This window comes from Plecotus auritus (assembly GCF_963455305.1).
Source record: "Plecotus auritus genome assembly, chromosome: 7".
NCBI classification, from domain to species: Eukaryota; Metazoa; Chordata; class Mammalia; order Chiroptera; family Vespertilionidae; genus Plecotus; species Plecotus auritus.
This window is the reverse complement of record NC_137774.1, coordinates 48,681,385-48,706,766: the sequence shown is the minus strand read 5'-3', so window position 1 is coordinate 48,706,766 and position 25,382 is coordinate 48,681,385. Positions and strand designations below refer to the sequence as shown.

Genomic DNA, 25,382 nt, shown 5'->3' with positions numbered 1-25,382 from the left:
ACCAGTCCACTGCAGACCTCAAACCACCTGTGGGTTCCATGCCGATTCAACCCCACCCAAAATGAACTCCATGACTCTCCACCAGCCCTTGCAGCAGCCCTGCAGACCTTTGCATGCAGCCTAGAAACATAAGGTTACACAGTTTAATTTACAGATGGTTTTCATTGAAAACCTTTCTTTACGAATTTCATCTAGCCATTGGAAGAGGGTTCCTTAAAGTCGCCTAATAGTTTGATTTCTGAAGGAAATCCTTGATTCGGGGGAATATAGATCCTCAGGCTTCAGCTTTGTGTGTGTATGAAGAATGCTCATCTCTCATTCTCTTTTCTTATAATGTCTTGGTATCAAGTTAATTCTGGCCTCATAAAATTTGTTGGAAATTATTCCCTCTGCTCTTTATTTAAAGTAAACCTTTTATTTTGAGATAATTGTAGATGCACATCTATATATATAAAAGGCTAATATGCAAAGTGTCCCCTCAGGAGTTCAACTGGGAGACCGTGAGTTCAATCACTTGTTATGACATGTGCTTACCACCAGTGGGCGGCACGGAACATGGTGGTGACCAGTGGTGGCAGCGGGGCACTGAGGGAACGAGGAAAGGAGGAAAGGAGGAGGCAGGGAGGTGGGGAATCTGATCACGGCCCTGATCACTCCCAGGCCTAGGGACTCTACCTGTTCACGAATTTCATGCACTGGGCCTCTAGTGCAATTATAAAAAAGAATACAGATAGTTTCTCCCAAAGGTAACATCTTGCAAAACTATAAAAACAATATGTCAACCAGGATACTGATACTGATACAGTCAGGACACAAAACATTTACATCACCACAAGTATTCCTTGTATAGTCACATCCGCTTTTCTCCTGTCCCATTCTTTCTATAACCCCTCGTGACCACCATTCTAGTTTCCATTTCTGTGATTTTGTCACTTCAGGAATATTATGTAATTGGAATCATAGAGTTTGAAACCTTTGGGATTGCCTCTTTTTACTCAGCATAATTCTCTAAAAATTTATCCACGTTTTTGCATATACCAAATAGTTTCCTTTTTATTATGGAGTAGTATTCCACAGTATGTGTGGTAGGCAGAATAATAGCCCCTCCCAGCTTTTTATCTTTTTTGAGTGTCTATCCCTCTACCAGTATCACACAGTCTTAATTATCCTATCTATATACTGTAATAAGTCTTGAAATTAGGTAAACTACTTTTCCCCCACCTTATTCTTTTCAAAATTGTTTTCACTCTTCTAGTTCTTTATTTTATACATAAATCCTATATAATAAAAGCCTAGGTGGCGTCACATGCAATGTCATCACAAGATGGCCATCACAAGATGGCCACCACAAGATGGCCACCATAAGATGGCTGGCAGGGGAGGGCAGTTGGGGGTGATTGGGCTGGCATGGGAGCAGTTAGGCGGCAGTCAGGCTGGTAGGGGAGTGGTTAGGGGCAATCAGGCAGACAGAAACGGTTAGGGGCAATCAGGCAGGCAGGCCGGTGAGCGGTTAGGAGCCAGCAGTCCTGGATTGTGAGAGGGATGTCCAACTGCCTGACAATTGGATATCCCCCAAGGGGTCCCAGATTGGAGAGGGTGCAGGCTGGGCTGAGGGACACCCCCCCCCCCCGTGCACAAATTTCATGCACCAGGCCTTTAGTTTTAAAATAATCTCTTCTGTATCTGCAAAAGGTTCTTGCTGTGATTTTGATAGAAATTGCATTAAACTTGTGTATCAATTTGAGTAGAAATGACATCTTTACTGTGTTATGTTCCAGTCCATGAACATTATATGGCCCTCCATTTATTTATATATTTTTTAATTTCTTTTACCAGTGTTTTATAGTTTTGAGTATACAAGTCCTGTATTTGTTAGATTTACATGCAACTATTTTAATTTTTGAGTGGTTAAAATGGTTTAAATTTTGGTGTCCATGTTTTCATTGATTATATAGAAATATTATTAATTTTTGTGTGCTTATCTTGTATCCTGTGACCTTTCTGAATATTTTTGGTACTTTCTTTTAGTACTTTAATAATACCTCTCCACTGTCTTCTGCTTGCATAGGTTCCTACAAAACATTTGCTGTCATTTTTTCTCCTTTGTATATATTTTCTATTTTTTCCTCTGGTTGCTTTTAAGATTTTTCTTTACCATTGGGTTTAAGAAACTTCATTGAGGTATCTTTACCTAGTTTTCATTAGACTTATTGTGTGGGACTTGTTGTGCATATGGGTTTATAGTTTCATCAAATTTGCAGAAATGTGGCCCTCAATTCTTCAAATTAATTTTTTTCTGTTTACCTTCCCCTGCTCCAACCCTTTTCTCCTAGGACTCTAATTATACCTATGATAGATGATTGCACAGGTTATTGATATTCCATATACTTATGTTCAGTCTTTTTTTTGGGGGGGGGATATAGGTTGATTTTTTGCTCATTGACTATAAAGAAAGCATGATTAATCTTATATAATTTATTTCTTTGACTACATATTAAAAATCAGATCAACCTTAAAGTCCATTTAAAATATGAATATTTTCTTGTGAAACTTGACGTACTTTGCATTAAAATGAAGAGAGAACCCATAGGTTTGAGTGATATAATGAAAACACATCATAGAACTTTGGGGCATCTCAGTATTGACCAATGCTACTTTTTGGGGAGTTAGATATCCACAATTGAACATCATAAATTAATTCCACACAGCTATTCACTATTTCATTGTAGATTGACATGTACAAGAAAGGAAAAGAAAATTCACAAGGTTCTGATGAAAATCAATCTAGTAGAATAAATACATCATTTTGTTATTTCTTTGGCTTTTGCATCTACCACCCACACACCATTCATCTGAACCCCGTCATTGGCACAGTTTTCTTTTTGAGTTCCTTTTGAAAGTGTGTCCTACTTCAATCTGCCACCTCAGTTTTCCAGGGTGTCAAGTTACTCTAAGTATGAAGGCTTAAGGTCTCTAAAGTTCACTGAAACAAGGCAGATTCTCCATGGAAGATGTGGGTGGTTTAGGGACAGATGTGACTGTTTTCATGGCATGTGGTATTTGCACCAGCCACAGACAGGTAAAGCTTCCCATGTGAAAACACACAAATTTCATAGAGTCTTTGTGAGCTGCCAGCAGGTTCCCTGAACCAACTTGGGTAAACATACATTTCCCTGCGTTCCCTGAACCAACTTGGGTAAACATACAGTTTCAGTTTCAAGCACAAGCATTCCATCATTACTATGAAAAAGGATGTCCATTTGAGAAAGGGCTTTGATTTTCCCAGCATGAGCTTTAATATGAACACCCTTTGGGGCATCCATGCTTACATTTTGTGTGGGAGATACTTTTTTTTTTTATAAGATTTATTTTATTTATTTATTTTACTATTTTTTAAAATATATTTTATTGATTTTTTACAGAGAGAGGAAGGGAGAGGGATAGAGAGTCAGAAACATCGATGAGAGAGAAACATCGATCAGCTGCCTCCTGCACACCTCCCACTGGGGATGTGCCCGCAACCAAGGTACACGCCCTTGACCGGAATCGAACCCAGGACCCTTCAGTCTGCAGGCCGACGCTCTATCCACTGAGCCAAACCGGTTTTGGCTTGTGTGGGAGATTCTAATCTCAACTCCTGAAATGGGTAGGCTCTTATGAGAGGTGTTTCCACTGAGGTGTTCAAAAAGCCCCTTCAGGCCGTTACTCGAAGTCTATCTGCACCAATCACAACTTCACTTTCATCAGCAGTAAACAGTGGTTTGCCTTTGGAATTGATCTGAAACTGTTGACTCTGGACTTCGACCATTTTGAGATCCACTTTTTTTTCTTTCAAATATATTTTTATTGATTTCAGAGAAGAGAGAGGGAGAGAGAGATAGAAACATCAATGATGAGAGAGAATCATCGATTGGCTGCCTCCTGCATGGCCCATGCTGGGGATCAAGCCTGCAACCTGGGCATGTGCCCTTGACTGGAATTGAACCTGGGATCCTTCAGTTCTCAGGCCAATGCTCTATCCACTGAACCAATCCAGCCAGGGCTTGAGACCCACTTTTAATCTTCTTTCAGAGTTGTGTGCATTTACAGTCACTTTCTGAGTAGACTGTAGAAGCAGAAATGAGTCCCAGGCTTTTTTGGTGTGGGGAAAGAGGCACAGACTTCAGCTGTCTGAGGAGAGGCTGGGAAGGGAAGCAAGGCAGGGAGATGTGGCCAGGAGTCCTGCATTGGGAGTTTCTTAATTGTTATTTCTTAATTGTGGTCATTTAATTGTTAATTCTTAAGTGGCCATTTCACCCCACAAGAGCTCTTTTTTTTTTCCTTTTCCCCTCATTTGGATAGTTTCATTACTCTATTTTCATTGCTAGCAACTTTTTCTTCTGCAGTACGTAATTAGTTGTTAATTCTCCAAAGTATTTTTTTTTCATTTCAGATAATATATTTTTCATCTCCATATATTTCACTGGGTCTTTCTTATATCTTTGTTTGCCATTTCATCATATCCTTATTGTGTTCTACCTTCTTGAACATGTAAAGCAAACTCATAATAGTTGTCTTAACATCCTTGTCTACTAATTCCATCCTCCCTGCCATTTCTGGCTCCATTTCAATTGATCAGCTTTTCTCCTGGTTATGGAGTCCTGCTTCTTTACATGCCTGTAATTTGTTTATGTCAAATGCTGTGAATTTTACATACGTGAGTGCTGGATTTTGTTTTATTCCTTTAAAAAGTGCTGGAATTTATTTTTTGCTTGTAGTTAACTCACCTAAATCAGTGGATCGGTCAGAAGCCTGCATTTTAGTTTTGTGTTAGCGGGAAGCAGGGAGGGTCTAGACCGGCTTTTAGTCTAGGTCCAATTTAGCCCACTACTGAGGCTTCTCCCTCAGACCTCCTGTTGTGTGAGTCTTTTCTACTCTGGCTAGTGGGAACACAGTCTGTTCTCCACTTTGTGTGAGTTCTGATACTTGTTTGCACTGTTCCTCTCTGGTGGTCTTTCCCAGCTTTGGCAGTTTTTTCTCACTCGTGCAGAGCGGTAGCCAGCCCAGTCTTGGGGTGTGTCTGCAGATCTCTGGTGCAGCGAGCTCCCTGCCTTGGTGGTCTACTCTGCAACTGGACCTTGGCCCCCAGGAACTCACTTGTTTCCTTAGTTCAGCAGAAACCGGGACTCTTTCCTGAGGCTTCTTCCACACAGCAAGTTTATGCAATGAGGGGCTCATTAAATGAAGGGAAACCTTTCTTGTTTCCTTTCATTCTTTTTTTTTTAAAGGAGGAAGGGAGAGGGAGAGAGACATAGAAACATCAATGATGAGAGAGAATCATTGATCGGCTGCCTCCTGCACGCCCCACACGGGATTGAGCCCACAACCTGGGCATGTGCCCTGATTGAAATCAAATCATGCCTCCTAGTTCATAGGTCGATGCTCAACCGCGGAGCCATGTCGCCTGGGCTTATTTCCCTTTTTCCAAGTATCACAGTCCTGGGGTATCTGTCGTTTTTCACATGTTGTCTGGATTTCTAGTTAAGGTAAATCTGGTTCGTTGGCCATAAAAAGAAAACCAGATAAGTCACTTTTAAGCATCAATTCAATATTTCACAAAGGTTACTATCACAATTATAAAAATTTCCTTTTGTAACCTGAGTCTGTCTCTGTTAGGGCCAGAAAGGAACTCTCAGTGTGGAAAAGGAATTATTGAAACACTTAAAGTCATCAAGAATCATCCAAGCCATGGACTTTTAATGGATTGATTAACATGAGTGTAATTTTCTAAATCCCTGATTTATAAAGGCAAGCACATTGACTTCTTCCCAGGCCACACAGTATTTGCAGTGGTGAACAAGCAAGTTACTTTCAACAGAACGACACATACTGAGGAGTGAATGGGTGCAGCTGAGCTGCTGACCTCCCTTCCTCCTACTCACATCACCTTTGCTCTTAGACACACAGCCACACAGTAAGGGCTATACCAGTACTAATTTTTTCCCCCCAGAAATGTGTAACAATGAGAAGAATCCTTACTTGCTGAGCTTAGAGTTTAACTGGGGAAGCAGGGTTTATATCTGTGGAAAGGCTTGAGTGATGATTTAAGAGCAGTTTCTAAGAGATGCTGATGAGCATAGATGGATCCAGGAGCACCGCTGGATCTATGTGCTGTATAAGCATAGACGAGTACAGGTCAGAGAAAGGCTTATAAATAAGGTACATGTACAGGTGTGTTTTTAAGATGGGAAAAGCCATAGATAGGCAAAGGGGCTAGGGGAAGGCTGTGGCAGGCATGTCTTGGCAGCGCTGGGGGCTGCATCATGCAGAGAGGGCAGTGGCTGTACACAGTGTCGTCTAGGGAGGCAGGAGGGTTGGGAGGCCCGGATCAGTAGTTCTCAACATTCCTTTTCTAACAGACATGATGGGTGATGCCCATAGACAGGACACAGTCCCACTACCCAGTAGCCTTGATGCCACTCCACTTCGCCTATTTCTGAAAGAGAATCGAATCAGATGTGTGAAAGTGATAAAGGGGCACAAGCAAGGCAAAGCTGTTCACAAAATGCATTGGTGCGCCACGAAGCTGGAGAAACACAGACAGGGTGTGGGTTGGTGGCTGGGGGAACCGCTGCATCCACACCAGTCAGGCTAATGCAGCAACTTGTCTATGGAGGCAGCTCCAACCCTCAGAGTTGACAGGTGAGAAAAACCTCTGCTATGGACTGAATTGTATACACCAAATTTGTATGTTGAAGTCCTAACCTACAATGTGACTGTATTGGAGATGGGCCATTAGGAGGTAATTGATGTTAAATGAGGTCTTAAGGGTGGACCTAGTCCTGTGGTTGGCAAACTCAGTAGTCAACAGAGCCGCCACTGACCTAGTCCAATAGGATTGGTGGCCTTATAAGAAGAGAAGATCAATCTCTCTCAATACCCCTCCCTCCCTCCCTCTCCCCTGGCCTTATAAAGAGGAGAGAGAATGTGTCCGTGTGTAAACCTTGAGAACCGTGAGAAAATAAATGCCTCTTGCTTAAGTACCCCCAGGTTGTGGTATTTTGTTATTGCAGCCTGACCTGATTAATACACCCCAGAGAAGAGAACCAAAAGGGCAGTCAATGGTAGAAGTATTTGCAATGGACCAAAACAATGGCCTTTAAGAGCTCAAACCATTTAGTGGGGAGCGGCTTCAATTCACCTTTGGGCAGGATGAGGGACTCTTGTTCTGGGAAAACTATCTGACATTCTCCCTAGAGGGCATTGCTGGTAGGCAAGTCCCTACCCATTGTTTGGGCCTTACATTGCATTCATTACAGATGCCTTAGGTCTACTGTGTCCAATCCAATGACTACTAGCCCTATGTAGCTACTTAACTGCAAGTGAATTAAAATGATAAAATTAAATATCCCTTCCTTAGTCACATTAGCTACATTTCAGAGAGGAAAAGAGAGGGAGAGGGAGATAGAAATATCAATGATGAGAGAATCATTGATTGGCTGCTTCTTGCATGCCCCACCCTGGGGATCGAGCCCACAACCTGGACATATGCCCTTGACCAGAATCGAACCTGGCATCCTTCAGTCTGTAGGCCAACACTCTATGCACTGAGCAAAACTGGCTAGGGCTATATTTCAGTTTTAAAATATATATATATATATATATATATATATATATATATATATATATATGGAGAGAGAGAGAGAAACATTGATTTGCTGTCCACTTAGTTATGCTTTCATTGGTTGATTCTTGTATATGCCCTGACCAGGGATTGAACTTGCAACCTTGGTATATCAAGACAATGCTTTAACCAACTGAGCTACCTGGCCAGGGCTCTACTTATTTCAGTTTTAATAAAACTTGTTTTTTTGGGGGGCATACTCTCATACAAACTTGCTTGCCAAACTGTAGTTAAGAAGATATGCAGACAAATTAAGACTCATTACAAAATTAAAGTCCAAGAGACTTAAAGAAAAGACATAGGCCATATTTACGTTTCTTTTTAAAATTGAAAAATTAAGTTTTTAATGGCCATTTTACTTACATGATTATACAAAGCTCTGGGGTTTTGTTCAATCTGGTTGTGTCTATGGAAATGTATCATACATGTGAATGTCATCTGCCATGTGGCTAGACTGGGAGTAATTGTCCCCCATCCTGGAGTCGTCCCATAACGTGACTGACAGACAGTCAGCAGTACTGGAAACAATGTGGTGAAGATGTCCTGTCCTTTGGCACCTCTTCCAAGGGCTGTGATAGAGAGACTCAGATGGGACTGGCTCTGCTGGCCACTGTCATTTGCTTGTACAGTGAAGTCCTGTGTTTCCAGGTATCTCTCTGGCTTAGTCCACTCCTCTGGGTTGCCATGCCTCCTACAGCCAAGTGCCACTCTGACAACAGTGATGTCACATGAGCATCTACTTCTCCAACTTTGGTTGTGATAAGGAATAATGTGCTTAACGTTAAAATATATGCAGGAGAGAAGACTTTTAGGGCAGTGAAACTAGTCTCTAAGACACTATAATGGTGGATACATGTCATTACACATTTCTCCAAATCCACAGAATGTACAGCATCAAGAGTGGACCCTACCCAGCTGGCGTGGCTCAGTGGTTGAGCGTCGACCTATGAACCAGGAGGTCGGGGTTTGATTCCGGTCGAGGGCACATGTCTGGGTTGTGGGCTTGATCCCCAGTGGGGGGCATGCAGGAGGCAGCTGATCAATGATTCCCTCTCATCATTGATGTTTCTATCTCTCTCTCCCTCTCCCTTCCTCTCTGAAATCAATAAAAAAAATAAATAAATAAATAAAAGAGTGGACCCTAATGTAAACGATGGTCCTTGCTTGGGTCACTGTGATGAATCAAAGTAGGTTCATCAGTTGTAACAGCTGGACCACTCTGGTGGGGAAGTTGATAGTGGGGAGAGCTGTGCATGGAGGGGGCAGAGGGACATGAAACTCTGTACCTTCTGCACAATTTCGCTGTAAATCTAAAAATGCTCTAAAAATAAAACCTAATAATAAAAAATATGCAATACTTACATTTTAACACCCTTCAGAAATCTGAAATCATTTTGATAACAGAGGAACATAAAACGTGAAACTTGGTTTTCTTAAGAATTTCTCACATCTGCTTATGATTATAATTTATTGTGATAGTGATTTTGCATTTACTAATTGAATGTGCGAGTGAGGGAGCCTTAGGGAAGTGCTATGGTTTAATTTTTGTCAGTTTGAGAGTGAAGCAGGAAGGAGTTAGGGAAGGAAGAAATCATTGGCCTGGTAGTTCGGTTTCTGAACTCATATATTCCCATGACTTTGAGCAGAAGTAGAAATACCTCGTCTTCAAAGGAAGGATGAGAAGAAACTAGAGAATACTGTCCTCTATTCACTAATTGTGACTGTGTCCCTCTTGGGAGACAGCCTTACATAGTGAAGAACCAGCTGACTGGTCAAAGGCACTGACTCCCACTAACCAAATGCACAAATGCCTGATGTACAAAACTCCCAAAGGCCAATTCATTCTTCACAATAACAACTAGTTATAAATTTCAAAGGGTCATACAGTGGTGAAAATTCTCTGCCTGTGTAAGAAAATTACATGAGACTCCAAATTCTTAGATCTTCCCTGTACACTACAGTAGCTGCTAATGACAGGTTAGCACTTGACACATGGCTAGTCCCAATTCAGATGTGTCATAAGCGTAAATGAAACACCAGATTTAAAAGATTTTTAAGTATAAAATATCTGGCCAAAGTAGGCGAACTCTTGGAGCAGGCTTAAGGCTCCGCTGCTAGAACATCTGGAAGACTCTTGTCACCACCTGTCATAATCCTACCCTTCCTCCAAAGACATCTCTCTATGTGGCATTGAATTAATTCACCTTATATTGTAATTAGTTGTGTGCTTGCTTTTCCAAGACTCTCATTCTGGAGAGGAAAGTGCCCCTCTAGCATGAAGGGCAAAGGGTTCACTTGACTAGACTGAAAGAAAGAGAAACCTCCTTGCCTCCCTCATCTTTTCTCAGGCATGCTCTGCAATTCTTGACATCAAACCTCAGGGAAAGCTCTTGGCAGAAAAACGAATGAATGAATTGGAAGTCGATTGGGTAAATAGACTACACCAAATTGCGTGGATCCAATAAGCTAAGGTTGCAACAAATCTACTCAAGATAATTACTAATGTACTAGAGGCCCGGTGCACGAAATTCGTGCGGGGGGGGGGGGTGTTTGTCCCTCAGCCCAGCCTGCACCCTCTCCAATCTGGGACCCCTCGGGGAATGTCCGACTGCCAGTTTAGGCCCAATCCAGCAGTCAGACATCCCTCTCACAAACTGGGACTGCTGGCTTCTAACCGCTTGCCTGCCTGCCTGCCTGATTGCCCCTCACCGCTGCCAGCCTGATTGCCCCCTAACCGCTCCCCTGCCGGACTGATTGACGCCTAACTGCTCCCCTGCCAGCCTTATCACCCCCAACTGCCCTCCCCTGTCGGCCCAATCTCCCCCAACTGCCCTCCCCTGCAGGCCTGGTCGCCCTCAACTGCCCTCCCCTGCAGGCCTGGTCACCCCCAACTGCCCTCCCCTGCTGGCCTGATCTCTCCCCCAGCTGCCCTCCCCTGCTGGCCTGATGGCCCCCAACTGCCCTCCTCTGCCGTCCTGGTCGCACCCAACTGCCCTCCCCTGCCAGCCTGGTCACACCCAACTGCCCTCCCCTGCCGGCCTGATCGCCCCCAACTGCCCTCCCCTGCCGGCCATCTTGTGGTGGCCATCTTGTGGTGGCCATCTTGTGATGATGTTGTGCGAGGGCGTGACGCCACCTAGACTTTTATTATATAGGATACCTGCCTGCCACAGTAATGGAGCTGCACAGTGTGACAGGCAGAGTCCTTATTTACATTTGCGATTGTTCTACAAAGTTTTGTATTTCATTTCATTACAATCTGGAGCCTAATTTGGAAACATTATGAAGCATTGTCAGCCTTCAACATCCCTTCCCATCTCACCTTTCTCCTTTTTTCCCTCCATCCATATTGGGGAGAGAAGGGAAGTGAACAGATTTAAAAAAACCCCCCACTAACCTAGATTTTGCAATTTATTTGGTAGTTTCTATGTTACCACATTGGGAAGAAACTCCCATCTGTTTTTCCTATGCACACGTGACCATCGACCTGGAAGGTAGCAGCACACCACAGCCCAACGTCCAGGGCTGGGCTGAGATTTCATTGTTGGCTATAAAACTGGGCTCTCACTTTCCCTCTGTGTGGGGTCACACTGATAACAGTCACCTTCCTCTGCTCCTAAAAGGCAGCAGGCCCTCCCCTTTTACCTGTTTACAGGTGAACAGTTATAACAATGCCTACCTATTATGCTCTGGGTTAAGCATTTGACAACATACGCTTCTGGTGCAAAAAGCAACCTTGTTTACATAAACGCCTGTAGAAATAGGAGGCTCTTTCACCGACCAGATTAAGCTCAGCTTGTGCAACCTTGGATCTTTCAGATCTTTGGATCTTTGAACCACCTCAAGGTTGCAAAAGATTAAAATTCTTTTCTTTCCCCTGATGGGGTGATATGACTTTCAGCTAACACCTTTGGGTACTTACCACATTGTTCTCAACACTATGTGTAAATGAATTTATTTAATTCTTCCAAAGCCCTATGAAACAGGACCATTATCCCTGTTTTACAGATGAAGAAACTGAGACACAGTGAGATTTAAGTCACGTTAAGGCCACACAGTGAGGACATGGAAGAGTTGGGAGTTGATGCAGTCTAGAACCGTACTTTTAGGACCCGAGGACAGAAACCGCAGGGCAGCCTCCTGGAAACTCAGAGGTGTGAGGCAAACACACCGTTTTGCCTCACAGGAAAGCAATGTTCCCTGTGGCAGTGGAAGACACTCGGGTGTGAAGACTTCTGTCTTGGTGGTCATTCAGAGTGTAGTCTCCTGGGCAGCTCACCTAGGCCGACCAGCCAGTCATAGCTCATTCTAACCTCAGCACGGCGTCAGCCTTCTAGACCTTGTGTCTTACCACCCCTGCCCTACAACCCCCCCCCCCCCCCCCACCGCCCCGGTCCCGCAAACATGAGCAGACTCCGGTTTCTGGGGTGATACCCTCTTGGGCATTTGGATTGTTGCAGGAGAACTGTCCTCCAGCTCCTAGGATCCCTGGTGCCACTTTCTCCTCAAGGGGGCCCAGCTGGCAACGCCCTTCTCATCCAAGTCCTCACGCACCTTCAGGCCGAGGTGCAGCTCCCTCAGCGAGCGCCGGATCTCCCTGGTGAGTGTGTTCATCCGCTCACACTCCTGCAAGGCAACCACGATGTAGGGGGTGCGCTCCTCCACCCTGGCCATCAGCTCTGGGATGTTAAACTCGTCTGTCACTCGCTCCAGTATTTCCTCCAGAAGGGCCTTGACCTGTCCACACAAGAAACACAGGGTTAGAAGCGGGGTCTAATTCTCCAGAAGGACTCATTGTCCAGTATTAAGGCACTAAAGATGACAATCATCCATCCCTGGCCATCCTCTGGCCTGCTTGCTTAGGTCAACGAGGTCAGGGGTTGAGGACCAACCACAGATGGCCTCGCCATAAGCTGTGACTTATGCAACCAGCTGAAAAATATGAACACAGATGCTTTTTCAAGAACTGAGAGTTGGAGAAACCCAGAACTGAAACAGCTGTGAGAATCAAACTGGAAAGGCATCAGACAGACGGGTGGACGGTGGTCATTTGGGCCACATGAAGCTAGTATATATATTCCATTCTTGAGTTTCCAGGAGGCTGCACTGCGGTTTCTGTCCTTGGGGCCTGGAAGAAGCACCCCATTTATCATGCAAACCTCCTCCCCACCCCAAGGCTCCTTTTGCCACACACACTGTCAGCTAATTAGACCAGAGGAGCGAGAACAGCAGGGCCTCTCGCCTGGAAAATTGGAATTGAGGTACCGAGATACTGACTTATTTGGGGGCAAGCATTTGGAAGCTGAGCCTGCCATTTTGAAGTAAGGAGGAAGCCCAGGAGGTCTGTCAGCAGAGAAAGAAAAGTGAAACAAGTGCAGACATAGACCTGTGGCCAGCAGAGAAGGAGGGAGTGAGGGAGGAAGCCAGTGAGAAGGCGTGCAGCCTTCCAGGCCCTCAGAGGCAAGTAGTGCGATCTAAGGTTTTCGTCTGTTCATCGTCTCTCTCACCATTTTCTTCTTAACTGGTCCCTATCTTGCTCATGAAATTATCTCTTCCTCCTTGTTTTGGTGTACAGTTCTAAGGCCTAGCCCTCCCATGACCCAAGTGGGCCAATCAGATATTTTTTTCCAGGGACATGAAAATTTGAACCTCAAGACTAGGATCCAGGACAACCTATTTGACTTCTTTCTCAGGATTGCTTAAAAAAATAAAATAAAATAAAATAAATATATATATATTGATTTCAGAGAGGAAGGAAGAAAGAGAGATAGAAACATTAGTGATGAGAGAGAATCATTGATCAGCTGCCTCCTGCATACCCTCTACTGGGGATCAAGCCCACAACCTGGGCATGTGCCCTGACTGGGAATTGAACCCTGACCTCCTGGTTCATAGGTTGATGCTCAACCACTGAGCTACAGCAGTTGGGCCCAGGATTCCTTTGGTGAGCTATTTCTTGCCTATTTCAGCTAAATTGGTCTCTGTTGCCTGCCACCAAAGGACTCTGACTGAGTGAATACAGTCCTGTTATGCATTACCTATGTGAATTTTAGCAAGTCATTTAGGTCTCAATTTTCTGCATCTATAAAAATTTCTAGGAGCGTTTTTATCCACCTGTCCCCTTTCTGCTAATTCCCAGGTCTGATGCAAAGATCAAATAAAATGAGTTGATGAATGTGGCAGCATCTGAAGGCTATAAAAAAACCATATAAATGTAAAGGATTATTAATATTCACTTTGCCTTGTATTGTTAACATAGAATACATTCTCTAGGAAAAGAGCTGATGTTAGAAAAAGGAAAGTACAACTCATCACCCTGTCACAAATGGGTCTCTGGTGCTGTCATAGCAGCAACTGGAATGGAATTTTAATGGTACCTGAAAGCTGCTGCTGGGTGAGAAGACAAATGGCTGAAATAATATCATATTTCTGTCTCTGGAGCAGAATTTGAAGAAACAGTCCTATAACAGTGAGCTGCCATTCAGACGTTATTCACAAAGAGATGAAAAGATAGTCTGGAGGCATTGTTCCAAAATACATTGAATGCGGGAAACAGAGTTCTATTCTGTCACTGATCCCGCCGAGCTTGTGGAGCCGGGGCGAGGACGATTAGGGACATGCACAAGTCCGCCTTCTGCTCAGAGAAGCCCTGCAGATGGGAGGAGTGGGTTCCAAGGGATGTGGTCTACTTTATTTACACAAACACCTCTGCCTTTTTTTCTTTGGGGGAAGGTAATAAATGCTTACCACAAGGGTCTAACCAGGTGTCCTCAAACTATGGCCCACGGGCCACATGCGGCCCGCCGAGGACATTTATCTGGCCCGCTGGGTGCCGCTGCCTGTCCTGCTTAGCAGCGGACTCGTCCCGGGCCCGCAGTGCGCATAGGAATTTGTTCATAGTTTTTTTTTTAAACTATAGTCCGGCCCTCCAGCGGTCTGAGGGACAGTGAACTGGCCCCCTGTTTAAAAAGTTTGAGGACCCCTGGTACGTTACAGATCCATATGATATTAGAAGCAAAATCCTCCCACAATGTTGCCTATTTCCTCAAAGGGGAAAAACCCCACTAACTGCTAATGTTTGGGTTTCTAATTCCCCTAGGCATCCTTCAATGCATATAACTCCCTCCCTCCCTTCCCCCAACATTGATCTTGTCTTCCTTCCTTCTCCCTTTCCCCTCCCTCCCCCTCTCCTCTCTCTTTCCTTCCTTCCTTCCTTCCTTCCTTCCTTCCTTCCTTCCTTCCTTCCTTCCTTCCTTCCTTCTCTTTCTTTCCTTCCTTCCTTCCTTTCTCCAATGGAATCACACTACACACAGCTTTTCCCACCTTGTAATAAATCTTGAACATGTTCCCTTGTTAGTACATATGGATTTACCTTGTGTTTTTTTTTAAAACAGTATAGCTTATTTCACTGGTGTGGCAGACCATAGTTTATTATGTTATTCCCTATTGCATGTTTGGTCTGTTTATTATTTCTACTACTATAAGCAATAAATAAGTAATAAATAAATAAATAAATACAAATATGTCATAAAATCTGTGCACTTTTGGTTCCCACTGGTGGTTGAATTCCCACATATAGAATTACGAGTAAAAATATGAAAATTTTAAATTTTAGTGGCTATGGTCAGATTGTTCTATAATTTAAACCTCCCCAGCAGAAACAAGAGTGCCTGCTGTCCTGGGCCCTCCTCACTGCATAGTATCACATTAGGTGAAAAATGATATTTCACTTAACTTCATTTAGTTACAGTGACATTGAGAATATTTTTATTGGCCACTTGTATTATTATGGCCAATGATTATGAATTTATTTTGTGTCCTTCTTCCCCCATCCTCTCTTCTCTTTCCTTCTTTTCCCATATATAGGAACTCTGTATACTAGCAAAAGTTGCCCGCTTCCTGGTATCTGTGGTGCTAATAGGTTTTCCTAGTTTGGCAAGTGATCATAGTTCATCGATTTCTGAAACACACACACATACACACAATTCCTTGAATAAGTTGCAAGAATGGGATAAGGAAATTGTAAGAACTGGAAGCTTCTTTGAATGTCACTTGGAGAATATCCTACGTCTATTACCTATATGGTCCCAGACTTTTTCATTTTTAGAGCTGGGAATGTTTTCCATTCTACATGGTTTAGATTCTGGGTAATGTAAATCTCTTCTCCCTTTTGTTCTCAAATTATTTTGTACTCATCAAACGGTGGATTGATTTAGGACAGCTGCCTGCAAGTATGCTCACCTGCATCAAGTTGCCAGGGTGCAAATCCCTGGGCCTAACAGTTTGATGACTCCCAGGTTTCTTTCTTTCTTTCTTCTTCTTTTTTTTAATTTAATAAATCTTTATTTTTCAGATTATTACAATTGTTCCTCTTTTTTCCCCCATAGCTCCCCTCCACCCGGTTCACACTCCACCCTCTGCCCTTACCTCCCCCACCACTGTCCTCATCCATGGGTATACGATTTTTGTCCAGTCTCTTCCTGCACCCCCCACACCCCTTTCCCCCTGAGAATTATCAGTCCACTCCCTTTCTATGCCCCTGATTCTATTATATTCACCAGTTTATTCTGTTCCTCAGATTTTTAATTCACTTGATTTTTAGATTCACTTGTTGATAGATATGTATTTGTTGTTCATAATTTTTATTTTTACCTTTTTCTTGTTCTTCCTCTTAAAGAGTATCTTTCAGCATTTCATATAATACTGGTTTGGTGGTGATGAACTCCTTTAGCTTTTTCTTATCTGTGAAGCTCTTTATCTGTCCTTCAATTCTGAATGATAGCTTTGCTGGGTAGAGTAGTCTTGGTTGTAGGTTCTTGCTATTCATCACTTTGAATATTTCTTGCCACTCCCATCTGGCCTGCATAGTTTTTGTTGAGAAATCAGCTGACAGTTGTATGGGTGCTCCCTTGTAGGTAACTAACTGTTTTTCTCTTGCAGCTTTTAATATTCTCTCTTTGTCTTTTACTCTTGGCATTTTAATTATGATGTGTCTTGGTGTGATCCTCTTTGGATTCCTTTTGTTTGGGGTTCTGTGTGCTTCCTGGACTTGTAAGTCTATTTCTTTCACCAGGTGGGGGAAGTTTTCTGTCATTATTTCTTCCAATAGGTTTTCAGTATCTTGCTCTCTCTCTTCTTCTGGCACCCCCATAATTCTGATGTTGGTATGCTTGAAGTTGTCCCAGAGGCTCCTTACACTATCTTCAAATTTTTGGATTCTTTTTCTTTTTGCTTTTCCGGTTGAGTGTTTTTTGCTTCTTTGTATTTCAAATCTTTGACTTGATTCTTGTGTTCCTCTAGTCTGCTGTTAGGTCTCTGTGTAATATTTTTTATTTCAGTCAGTGTATGTTTAATTTCTAGTTGGTCCTTTTTCATATTCTTGAGGGTCTCGCTAAATTTATTGGCCTTTTCTAGGAAATTCTTGAAAAACCTTATAACCGTGGTTTTGAACTCTATATCCAGTCGTTTGCTTTCCTCCATTTCTTTTGTTTGTGATCTGTTTCTTTGTCTCCACATTTTTGCTGCTTCCCTGTGTTGATAGAATGGCTTTATGTGCTAGGTGTCCTATATGGCCCAGTGGCTCAGCCTCCCCAGTTACCTGAGGTGGACACTCTTGGTGCACCCCTTTGTGGACTGTGTGTACAGCCTTGTTGTAGTTAAGTCTTGATTGTTGTTGGTATCACTGGGAGGAATTGACCTCTAGGCCAATTGGCTGTGAGGATCAGCTGTGTCTATGCCGAGAGAACTTCCGTGCTGGAGACAGCCTTATGTGACAAGAATTGCAAAAGCCTCTGTGCTCAGCTTGGATGGGGCGGAGTCTCAGGGCTGAGCAGACAGCCTTGGCTTCCCGTCTGCCCTGCCCTATGAGGCCCCTGGGTCTCAGTGTTCCTCGGTAATCGCTGCAAGCACCTCTGAGAGAAAGCTGCCCTGAAGTTTTTCCCACTGCCAGACAGTCCAGTTTCTCCCCCAATGAATCTGGATTCCCAGATTCTCATCCGGAACTGGAGTTCAGCGCAGTCAGGAGCTTCGGTCTTCCTCCCGCTAGAGGAAGTCAGTGGCACACTCAGCAGTCAGTCCTCTCTGTGTGCACTCGTGTGCATGTCTCCAGACCTCTGCCTTTAGCGGCTCTCCTGAGTTTCCATGCGCTCCTCTCTTTTCCCGACAGTCCAGACTCCCCCCGTATGAGTCTGGGTCCCCAGGGTCTCGCCCGGAACTGGGGTTCAGTGTAGTCGGGAGCTTCCATCTCTCTCCTGCTAGAGAAAGCTAGCCAGGCACTCAGCCACCCGTCCTCTCTGCGCACATGTCTCCATACCTCAGCCTTTTGCAGCTCCTCTGAGTCTCCGTGTGCCCCTCTCTTTCCTTCTAGTTGTAGAATTTCCACTCAGCCAGCTTTTTTGTGATTCTGGATAATGTCCGTTCTGTCTTTTAGCTGTAGTTTTGAAATTGTTGTGTGAGGCAGCAGTTTAGGTGTTCACCTATGCCGCCATCTTGGTTTCTCTCTTTCTTCTTTTTTAAAAAAGTCGTTATTATTTAAAGTATTACATATAGTATTACCTATGTCTCCTTTTCCCCCCATTGACCTCTCCCTGGCCACCCCGAACTCCCAGGTTTCTTAATCCTTCATCTTCCCAGTATGTTTTCTCGTAAAGCAATGGAATCTCTGATGAAAGGAACCTGAGTATTGTGAGTAGGGGTGGGGTGAAGGGGGTACACCTCTCAGGATGAGTTTGCTTGTGTGAGGAAAACTTCACAAGAAATTAAATTTCAGTGCTCCATTCCTTCCTACCCTCACATTGCCCCAAACCCATACCTCACCCTAGTCTGCCTTTCTACCCCATAATTCCCCTCTGCCCTCTGGAAATTTCAGGAAGTCCTGTGCTTAGTAGCTCTTAGCTGTGTGTTAGGAGACTCTCTGATGAAATGTCATTCACACACAGAGAAGGCACTGCTGTCTTGAAGAGGAGGAGTGAGCACCTTGTTGGTGGAATGAGGGTGGAGGTTTTTAGGGACAGCTTCCTCCGTCATTACTTACTTTGCCAAAAAATCACGAAGTCAGTTTTAAGCTTCCCAAACCAGCATTGTTCCCTTCTTTGCTTTGGCAGACAAACTAAATTAAAATGGACTTTGGGCGGACTAGCAAAGCAAACTGCCAAACCCAATGGCAGCGACTTCCTAGGATGTACTACCCCCAATGGCCAGGATGGTGGCCAGGATGGTGGCCCGGCTCTTAGACTGAAGGGCAAGCATGTCAGGGCTGGACAGGCTGTGGGGATGGTGTGCTCAGTGGGGTCTGTGCTGTGTACCGCCAGCGGCCAGTCCCCCTGTGCAGTCCTCAGCTCCTGGAGTGCCCTCGGGCACCCCCTCCACATACCTTCTCTTCCCTTGTGGCTGCCGCTCCGTCCCTGACGTGGCTGTCCCGCGGCTGCAGCTCCAGCACCATGCGGAAGAGCTTCTCTGAGGTCTGGGTCAGGAAGCCGATCTCCGCATTGGGGTGGAGGCCGTAGAGATATGGTGACTCGGGGGGCAGCTTGGCATCAATGTACTACAAGTCAAGGGCAGGTCACTCACAAACAACCAAGACATCTCCCATCCCCACTCCGTGCTCCAGGCTCCAAGGTGCATGCAGTCAGTGGTCCCTTCAGCCCTGCAGGTGACACTGGCTGTCAGCTACACTCTGGCCTGCCCCTCCCCCACTATGCTGGGCCAGTTTTCAGACCTCTCCATCCACGAGGTCATTCTCTGGTTCCAGAAGTTTAGAGGATTTTAATCCAATTCCAATCTCACCCCCTCCCACTGCTCCCTGACATGCCTGTCCTTCCACACACAAGGAGAGCTCCTCAGAGTCATTCAGAAATACTAAACCCTACCCGGTATTTTTTTCTCAAGCTCTTCTAGGACCTCAGACCTCTTGCCCTTGAATTAGTTTTTCCCTCCCCTCTGTTTAGCTAAATCAGAGATGACAAACCTACACACAACACGGGACAACACATGCAAAATCCCTGTGTGAGTTGGGATGCACACCTAGGTGAGCTTTGCTGTGAATCTGAGAGTTCCTGCCTCTGGCAAAAAGTATTAGAATTTAGCCCAGCCAGTGTGGCTCAGTGGTTGAGCATCGACCTATGAACCAGGAGGTCACAGTTTGATTCCTGGTCAGGGCACATGCCTAGGTTGTAGGCTCGATCCCCAGTGTGGGGCATGCAGGAGGCAACTGATCAATAATTTTTTCCTCTCATCATTGATGTTTCTCTCTATCCCTCTCCCTTACTCTCTGAAATCAATAAAAATATGTTAAAAAAAGAAAAGTATTCGCATTTAAAAATTTAAAAGTGTGACACCCAAATAACACATCTCAGTGCTCAGTTAGGGTGGGTCATGGTCAGTTAGGGTGGCTACGGTCAGTTAAGGTGGCCAGTCTGCCATTCCTAAGAAATCTTCCTCAGCCTTTTTCCCCTCCAAAATATTTTTATTGATTTCAGAGAAGGAAGAGAGAGAGATAGAAACATCAATGATGTAAGAGAATCACTGATCAGATACTTCCTGCACGCCCTCTACTGGGGATCCAGCCCACAACCTGGGCATGTGCCCTGATGAGGAATTGAACAGTGACCTCCTGGTTCACAGGTCGACGCTTAACCACTGAGCAACACTGGCCAGCTCCCTCAGTTTTTAAGGCTCAAGCTCTTCTCTGAATATTCTCTGAGTACAATTCTTCCTATTACAGTAAGAAACTATCTCTCAAGTTTAGCTCCTAATTTGACTTGAATGATTTCTTGGTTTTAGTAAGGTCTAGTCTAAGTAAAATATTCCTTAAAGGCAAATGTGTGTGCTTATTTTTATATTTCTTCCAGCAGCCAGCATTTAATGAACTCCTGGACTTCTTGGTAGGTTCTCTATAACCATCTATTAACTGACAGGTTACAGGGAGGGAAGAAGAAAAGGAAAATCTGCCTCATGTATTGGAGGAGGTGTGCAAACCATGTTACTGCTGCCCATCACCTACTCCAGCCTCTTGTCAAATTGTTCCATAGACACTAGGGGACGCTATTGCACAATTTTCTTGGCTAAAGCCTTAAAGACTTGATCAAGAGTTAAAAAAATCCTCTTGTTATTTTTGAATCTTATTGTTTTTAATTTCTTCTCAGAGGTCCATTTTTTTTTTCTGGATCAGATGACTTTTATGACTTACCTTCTTAAATTTTATGAATTAAAAAAATTAAAGCTTATTGTTAATGTTTTTATGACCAGTATTCCCCTAAGTTTGGTATTCAAAGTTCTTTTAAGCACCTTCAAAAGTCAAGCAATAAAAATAGTTTTTTAAAAATATGATCTTTTCGTATATTTTCCATGGCAGGCTAAATAGGCAAATACGAGCACCTTAAAAATAGCTGCAGTAATAGTAAAATAAAAACCCAAAGTAATAGTATGAAAAAACTTCGTTTGAATGTTTTTCCTGGTATATGTACCAGTATATGGGCCTGTGGGCCTGTGTTCATAGCAACCAACAAAGAGTAGGAGGGGTGAGTGACCTCCTCCAACATCATGTCCCTTTGAAGAGATTTGGAATCACTGCTATAAACCTTAGCAAAAGTTAGCTAAGTTCTTACCTGAAATTTTGCTCCTAATAGCTTTGCCAATATCCTGAACGAAAACAATCAAAGGAATGCCCCAGATGTTATTTGTAGAAAAGAGCAACAAATAGAATCATTGAATCAAATATCAAGAATAGAAAGATCGCCAAAGGCTCAACTGTATCATGAATTTGAGGCTAGAAATCTTATAGCTCTCAACTTGAACAGCGCCAACATGGGGCTGACCACCAACTTAGCATAATCTGGGCTCTTTAAGCCATTCTTTCCTGGTGCTGCGAGCATCCCTCAGCCACGCAGGGCAGCACTGAAGGAAGACCCAGGTCCCACCGTGTGGGCGACATTACGGTGTCATGGGGAGAGTGCAAGACTCACCTCATGGTAACCATTGTAGTCCATGTTGCCTGGGAGTGGGAACCCTGGGGCCAGAGTCAGCTCTCCTTCAAGCATTTCTGGTTTAATGAATTCTTCCAGATACGTCCTGCAGAGTCTCCTGTCCCAGTCATCGGTGATATGGCCTCCATACATGATCTCTCCGAAGAGGTAACGCAAGTCATCATAGGGGACCTGAGAGACAAGGGGAAGAGAGACAAGGGGAAGCGAGAACGGTCTCCGCACAGGCATAGGGCCGGCCTCCGGTGGGCAGAGCAGGAGCCACAAGGCAGGATGCGCCTTGAGATTAGGAGCAGTGTTTTATTCACCTGTGTACTCCAGTGCCTAGCAGAGTCAGGTACATGTGGGAGTTCATTAAATGCTTGACAAATTACACCGACAGGTGAGCAGAGATAAGGTGCCAACCCCCTCATATATATACCTTCCCTCTTTCAGTCATTCAAGAGGCAATGTCAAATGGAAGAAAATAAGGACCAGGACACTTTTCTAATTTCCTGCCATTAATTAGCATATTAATTAACTGTCTCCTTTGAAAGGCCAAAGTGAATGAACTGTAGCAGGCAAGTTCACTGCTGTTGAAGTTAAGGAAGAAGCCTGTCCCCACCCCTTTCTGGGGAAAGCCTTGTCCAAGTGCAACAACTGAAGATGGAGTTGTGGGGGTGGGCCTCCTGGGTTCTGGAGCTGAAGGCAGAGGATGGCTCAGGGCATCTGGGCCTGGTTCCTTTCCACCAGGAAGGAGGAGGCCTTGTTGATGCTCAGCTTGGTCTCTGAACCAGAAGAGCCTCGCTGGTGTGAACATTCCCTTAAATGGTAGAGCATGGATTGTTGGTGTACGTTTTCTTTGCAATAGGAATATCAGACAGAGAATGAAGGAGACAAGGTGTAATAAGAGTTTGGCTTCTTCTTCAACTTTGGTGAGACAGAGAATTCTGCGTCTCTGGCTAATTAATTTGGGAATTTGTATCAGGTGAGTGTGGGGCCTCTTCTTGCTAACCTACAGTTCCCTGCAAAGCTGTGAGCACACAGGTGGTCCGGGCCCTGGGACAGACACTCACAGGACTGACTCACACCAGGCATGAGCCCAGGTTTGGTTTCTCAGCCTCACGCTGGTCCTGGGGGTAGCCCCATGGCTAAGCTCGCACTCCCTCACACCTCGCGTGCGTGCGAGGATGCCCTCGCTGGAGCTGGCCCGAACCTGTACCTTGGCGTTGGCCTCCAGGAAGTTGTAGAGCACGTGCACAGAGATGGTGAGGTCCCCAGTGTTGAAGGGGTAGGAGCGATTCCATCCCTGTGGCCCGAACTTTCGTCTTTCCGCCACCACCGCGTGAAAGTAACAGAGAGCAAAGAGGATGCTCTTGAACTCCGTGTCCCGGGAGCACATCTCCAGGGTGTCCTGAAAGAAAAGGGGCGCTTCCCTGTTAGCTCCCAGGTGCTGCTCTGCAGGGCGGGGTGTGGGCCTGCGTGCCTGGCCTTGCCTTGGATAAAGCTCCCGCATGTCCTGGTTAGAGTCTGAGCCCCATACAGTCGGGACTACAGATTGCATTGTGGCTAGGCCTGGGCTCAGGGTTTGAGGGGACCCTGCTGAGGGCTGGGCTTTCCTTTAGAGTCTGAGTTAAGGTTTACATTCAGGTTACAGGCGGGTTTGGTTTATGGTGCAAGTTTGAGCATATGGATGTGCTGATTAAGTTCTCAAGCATCGCTCATGGAAAACAGGGTAGTGGCCATGGAAGCGTCCCATCTGTCATATTCACATCACTCTGAGCTGGGGTGTGGGGTGTGGGTGGGGGTGCACACGGCATCATCTCTTATTTCTCCCCTCCCTGCCTTGCTTTTCTTACCCATCACGGAGCCTCTGTAGGTGTGATTGCTGCCTGTGTGGCTGAGGGACCCCTGGCTCACTGCCGGGGGAAGCTGCTGCATGGTGGGAGGGTGGGAATCGCAGCCCCCATCCTCACCGCACCACACCCCCTGAGCAGGGGAATGGGCCACTGGCTGCAGCAACAAGAGCGCCCAGGGGTCCTAGCTGCAGAGCGTACAGCAGGCGGAAAAGACGTGGCTCCTGAAGAGAGGATGAAGGGAGGGGCAGACGGAAGGACAGAGACGCGGGAGACAGTCCAGAGGGGGAGGCAGTGGAACTGAGCAGTAGACTTTGCAAGGGCTACTTTTTATATGGAGTGAGCCACCCATGGGGTCGGCCTCGACTTTTAATAAACACTTCACAACACGAGTCTTAGAATTCCTAGTAACGCAAATTCCAGTACCATAGTAGCCTGCATTTGAAACTTTGCCTAGATATTCTTAATCCCATTGTAACACAGTGTTCTCAAAGTTGTGCAATAGAGTCCCTGGAGAGCTTGTTAGAACACAGATTCCTGGGCCCCACCCAGAGTTTCTGATGCAGTAGGCCTAGGCCGGGGCCTGAGAATTTGCATTTATAACAAGTTGATGCTGCTGTTCTGTAGGTCACACTTTAGGAGTCTAACACATGATTACAGTCCAAGTCTAGATCCCACTACCTGACACAGGGTTATTTGAAGCCTTGATACTCAAGATGCATGCAGAGGTCAACTGTTCTCATCTGAACCTGTCAACCATGCTTAGCAACAAGGGTGTGACCCATATATCACATCAGTTAGGTTTACAGCAACCTGCCCTTTTCTATCTTGGAATATTTAGCTAACATATGCACTTGCAAAAGTTCCCCCAAACCTCTTGCCAAAGAAAGACCCCAAGCTTGGTCTGCCCAGGTGTACCTGCGAATTGAGAGCTAGATTTTACTGTGTAGGTACAGGGTGGAGGTCAATCTCAAAGGGAGCACATTTTGCCCACATTGGGCATTGCTCCATAGCCCAGCCAGTCCCTGACCCCACCCCCAGCTGCATGCTCTTCTCCCACCCATATAAATTGGCTCTTTGTGAGATGGGTGCTCATCTCCCCTCCCTCCCAGGGCCATACCTGAGTGAAGTTGTCCAGGGCCTTGTGCAGGTTGGCATGCATGCCGGTGGGAGGCTCATTGGTGATTTTGATGGAGTTCTCCAGGATGCCCTGGGGGATGATGTGGCCCTCGGGGGCGGGCGCAGGCTCTGCACTGATGAAGACCCTGAACTCCGGGTGGCTGCTTGCACTGAGCTCCTCCAGCTTCTTTTCCAGCATGCTAAGCCACTTGGCAACCAGGTGGATGTTCTGGTGGGAAGGATGGAACCCCCAAACATAGGCATTTGCTTAGTTCTGTTAGCAGTAAACAGTTATAGGAAGGCAGCTAGAGGAGGGACCTGACCTTAGTTTCAAATACATCACCTGTAGTATGAGTTTTGGCATTCCCAGTTCTGGGGACCTCCTGACATCCTGCAATTGAACCCTTGCCCTTGATATCCTGTCTCTCTAGCGCAGTGTTCTCAAACTGGACTCAGCATCAGAACCCCCTGGAGGGATTGTTGAAACAAAGATTCTTGGACACTTCTCCTCCCCGCTTGCCCCTTTCCCCCATTTCCAATTCAGTAGGTCCAGTGTGGGGCCCAAGGATTTGCATCTCTAACAAGTTCCCAGGTGATGCTGATGCTGCTGGTCAGGGCCACCCTTCAAGAGTCTAACACATGACTAAGTTACAAGTCTAGATCCCTGCTATCTGACTCCTGGATCACTGAACTCCTGATGCCCTAAAGCAGGGGTGGAAAGTGTCTGCCCGTAGGCTATAGAAGGCTCACAAAATCACTTGGTCTGGCCCTGCCAAGGCATTAGGG

At 45.2% G+C, this 25,382-nt stretch overlaps 2 protein-coding genes across 2 annotated transcripts in view; both read right to left on the bottom strand.

The window, feature by feature from the left end:
* The window catches only part of DNAH9 (dynein axonemal heavy chain 9), a 362,400-nt gene that overhangs the window by 1,746 nt on the left and 335,272 nt on the right, over positions 1 to 25,382 (bottom strand). Inside the window, exons 63-67 of the mRNA XM_080680625.1 lie at positions 24,598 to 24,825; positions 22,844 to 23,035; positions 21,625 to 21,816; positions 19,035 to 19,205; positions 12,218 to 12,400 (exon numbers count right to left, since the gene is read on the bottom strand). Coding sequence (XP_080536751.1) covers positions 12,218 to 12,400; positions 19,035 to 19,205; positions 21,625 to 21,816; positions 22,844 to 23,035; positions 24,598 to 24,825 — 966 coding nt within the window. The remainder of the gene's footprint in view (positions 1 to 12,217; positions 12,401 to 19,034; positions 19,206 to 21,624; positions 21,817 to 22,843; positions 23,036 to 24,597; positions 24,826 to 25,382) is intronic.
* LOC308254449 (gamma-sarcoglycan-like) lies at positions 19 to 4,797 on the bottom strand (the record flags this gene model as incomplete). The annotated part of the gene is given in 7 exon segments (XM_080680562.1): positions 19 to 120; positions 3,207 to 3,346; positions 3,601 to 3,684; positions 3,687 to 3,700; positions 3,702 to 3,828; positions 4,051 to 4,131; positions 4,767 to 4,797. Coding segments are annotated over 7 exon segments (579 nt in total).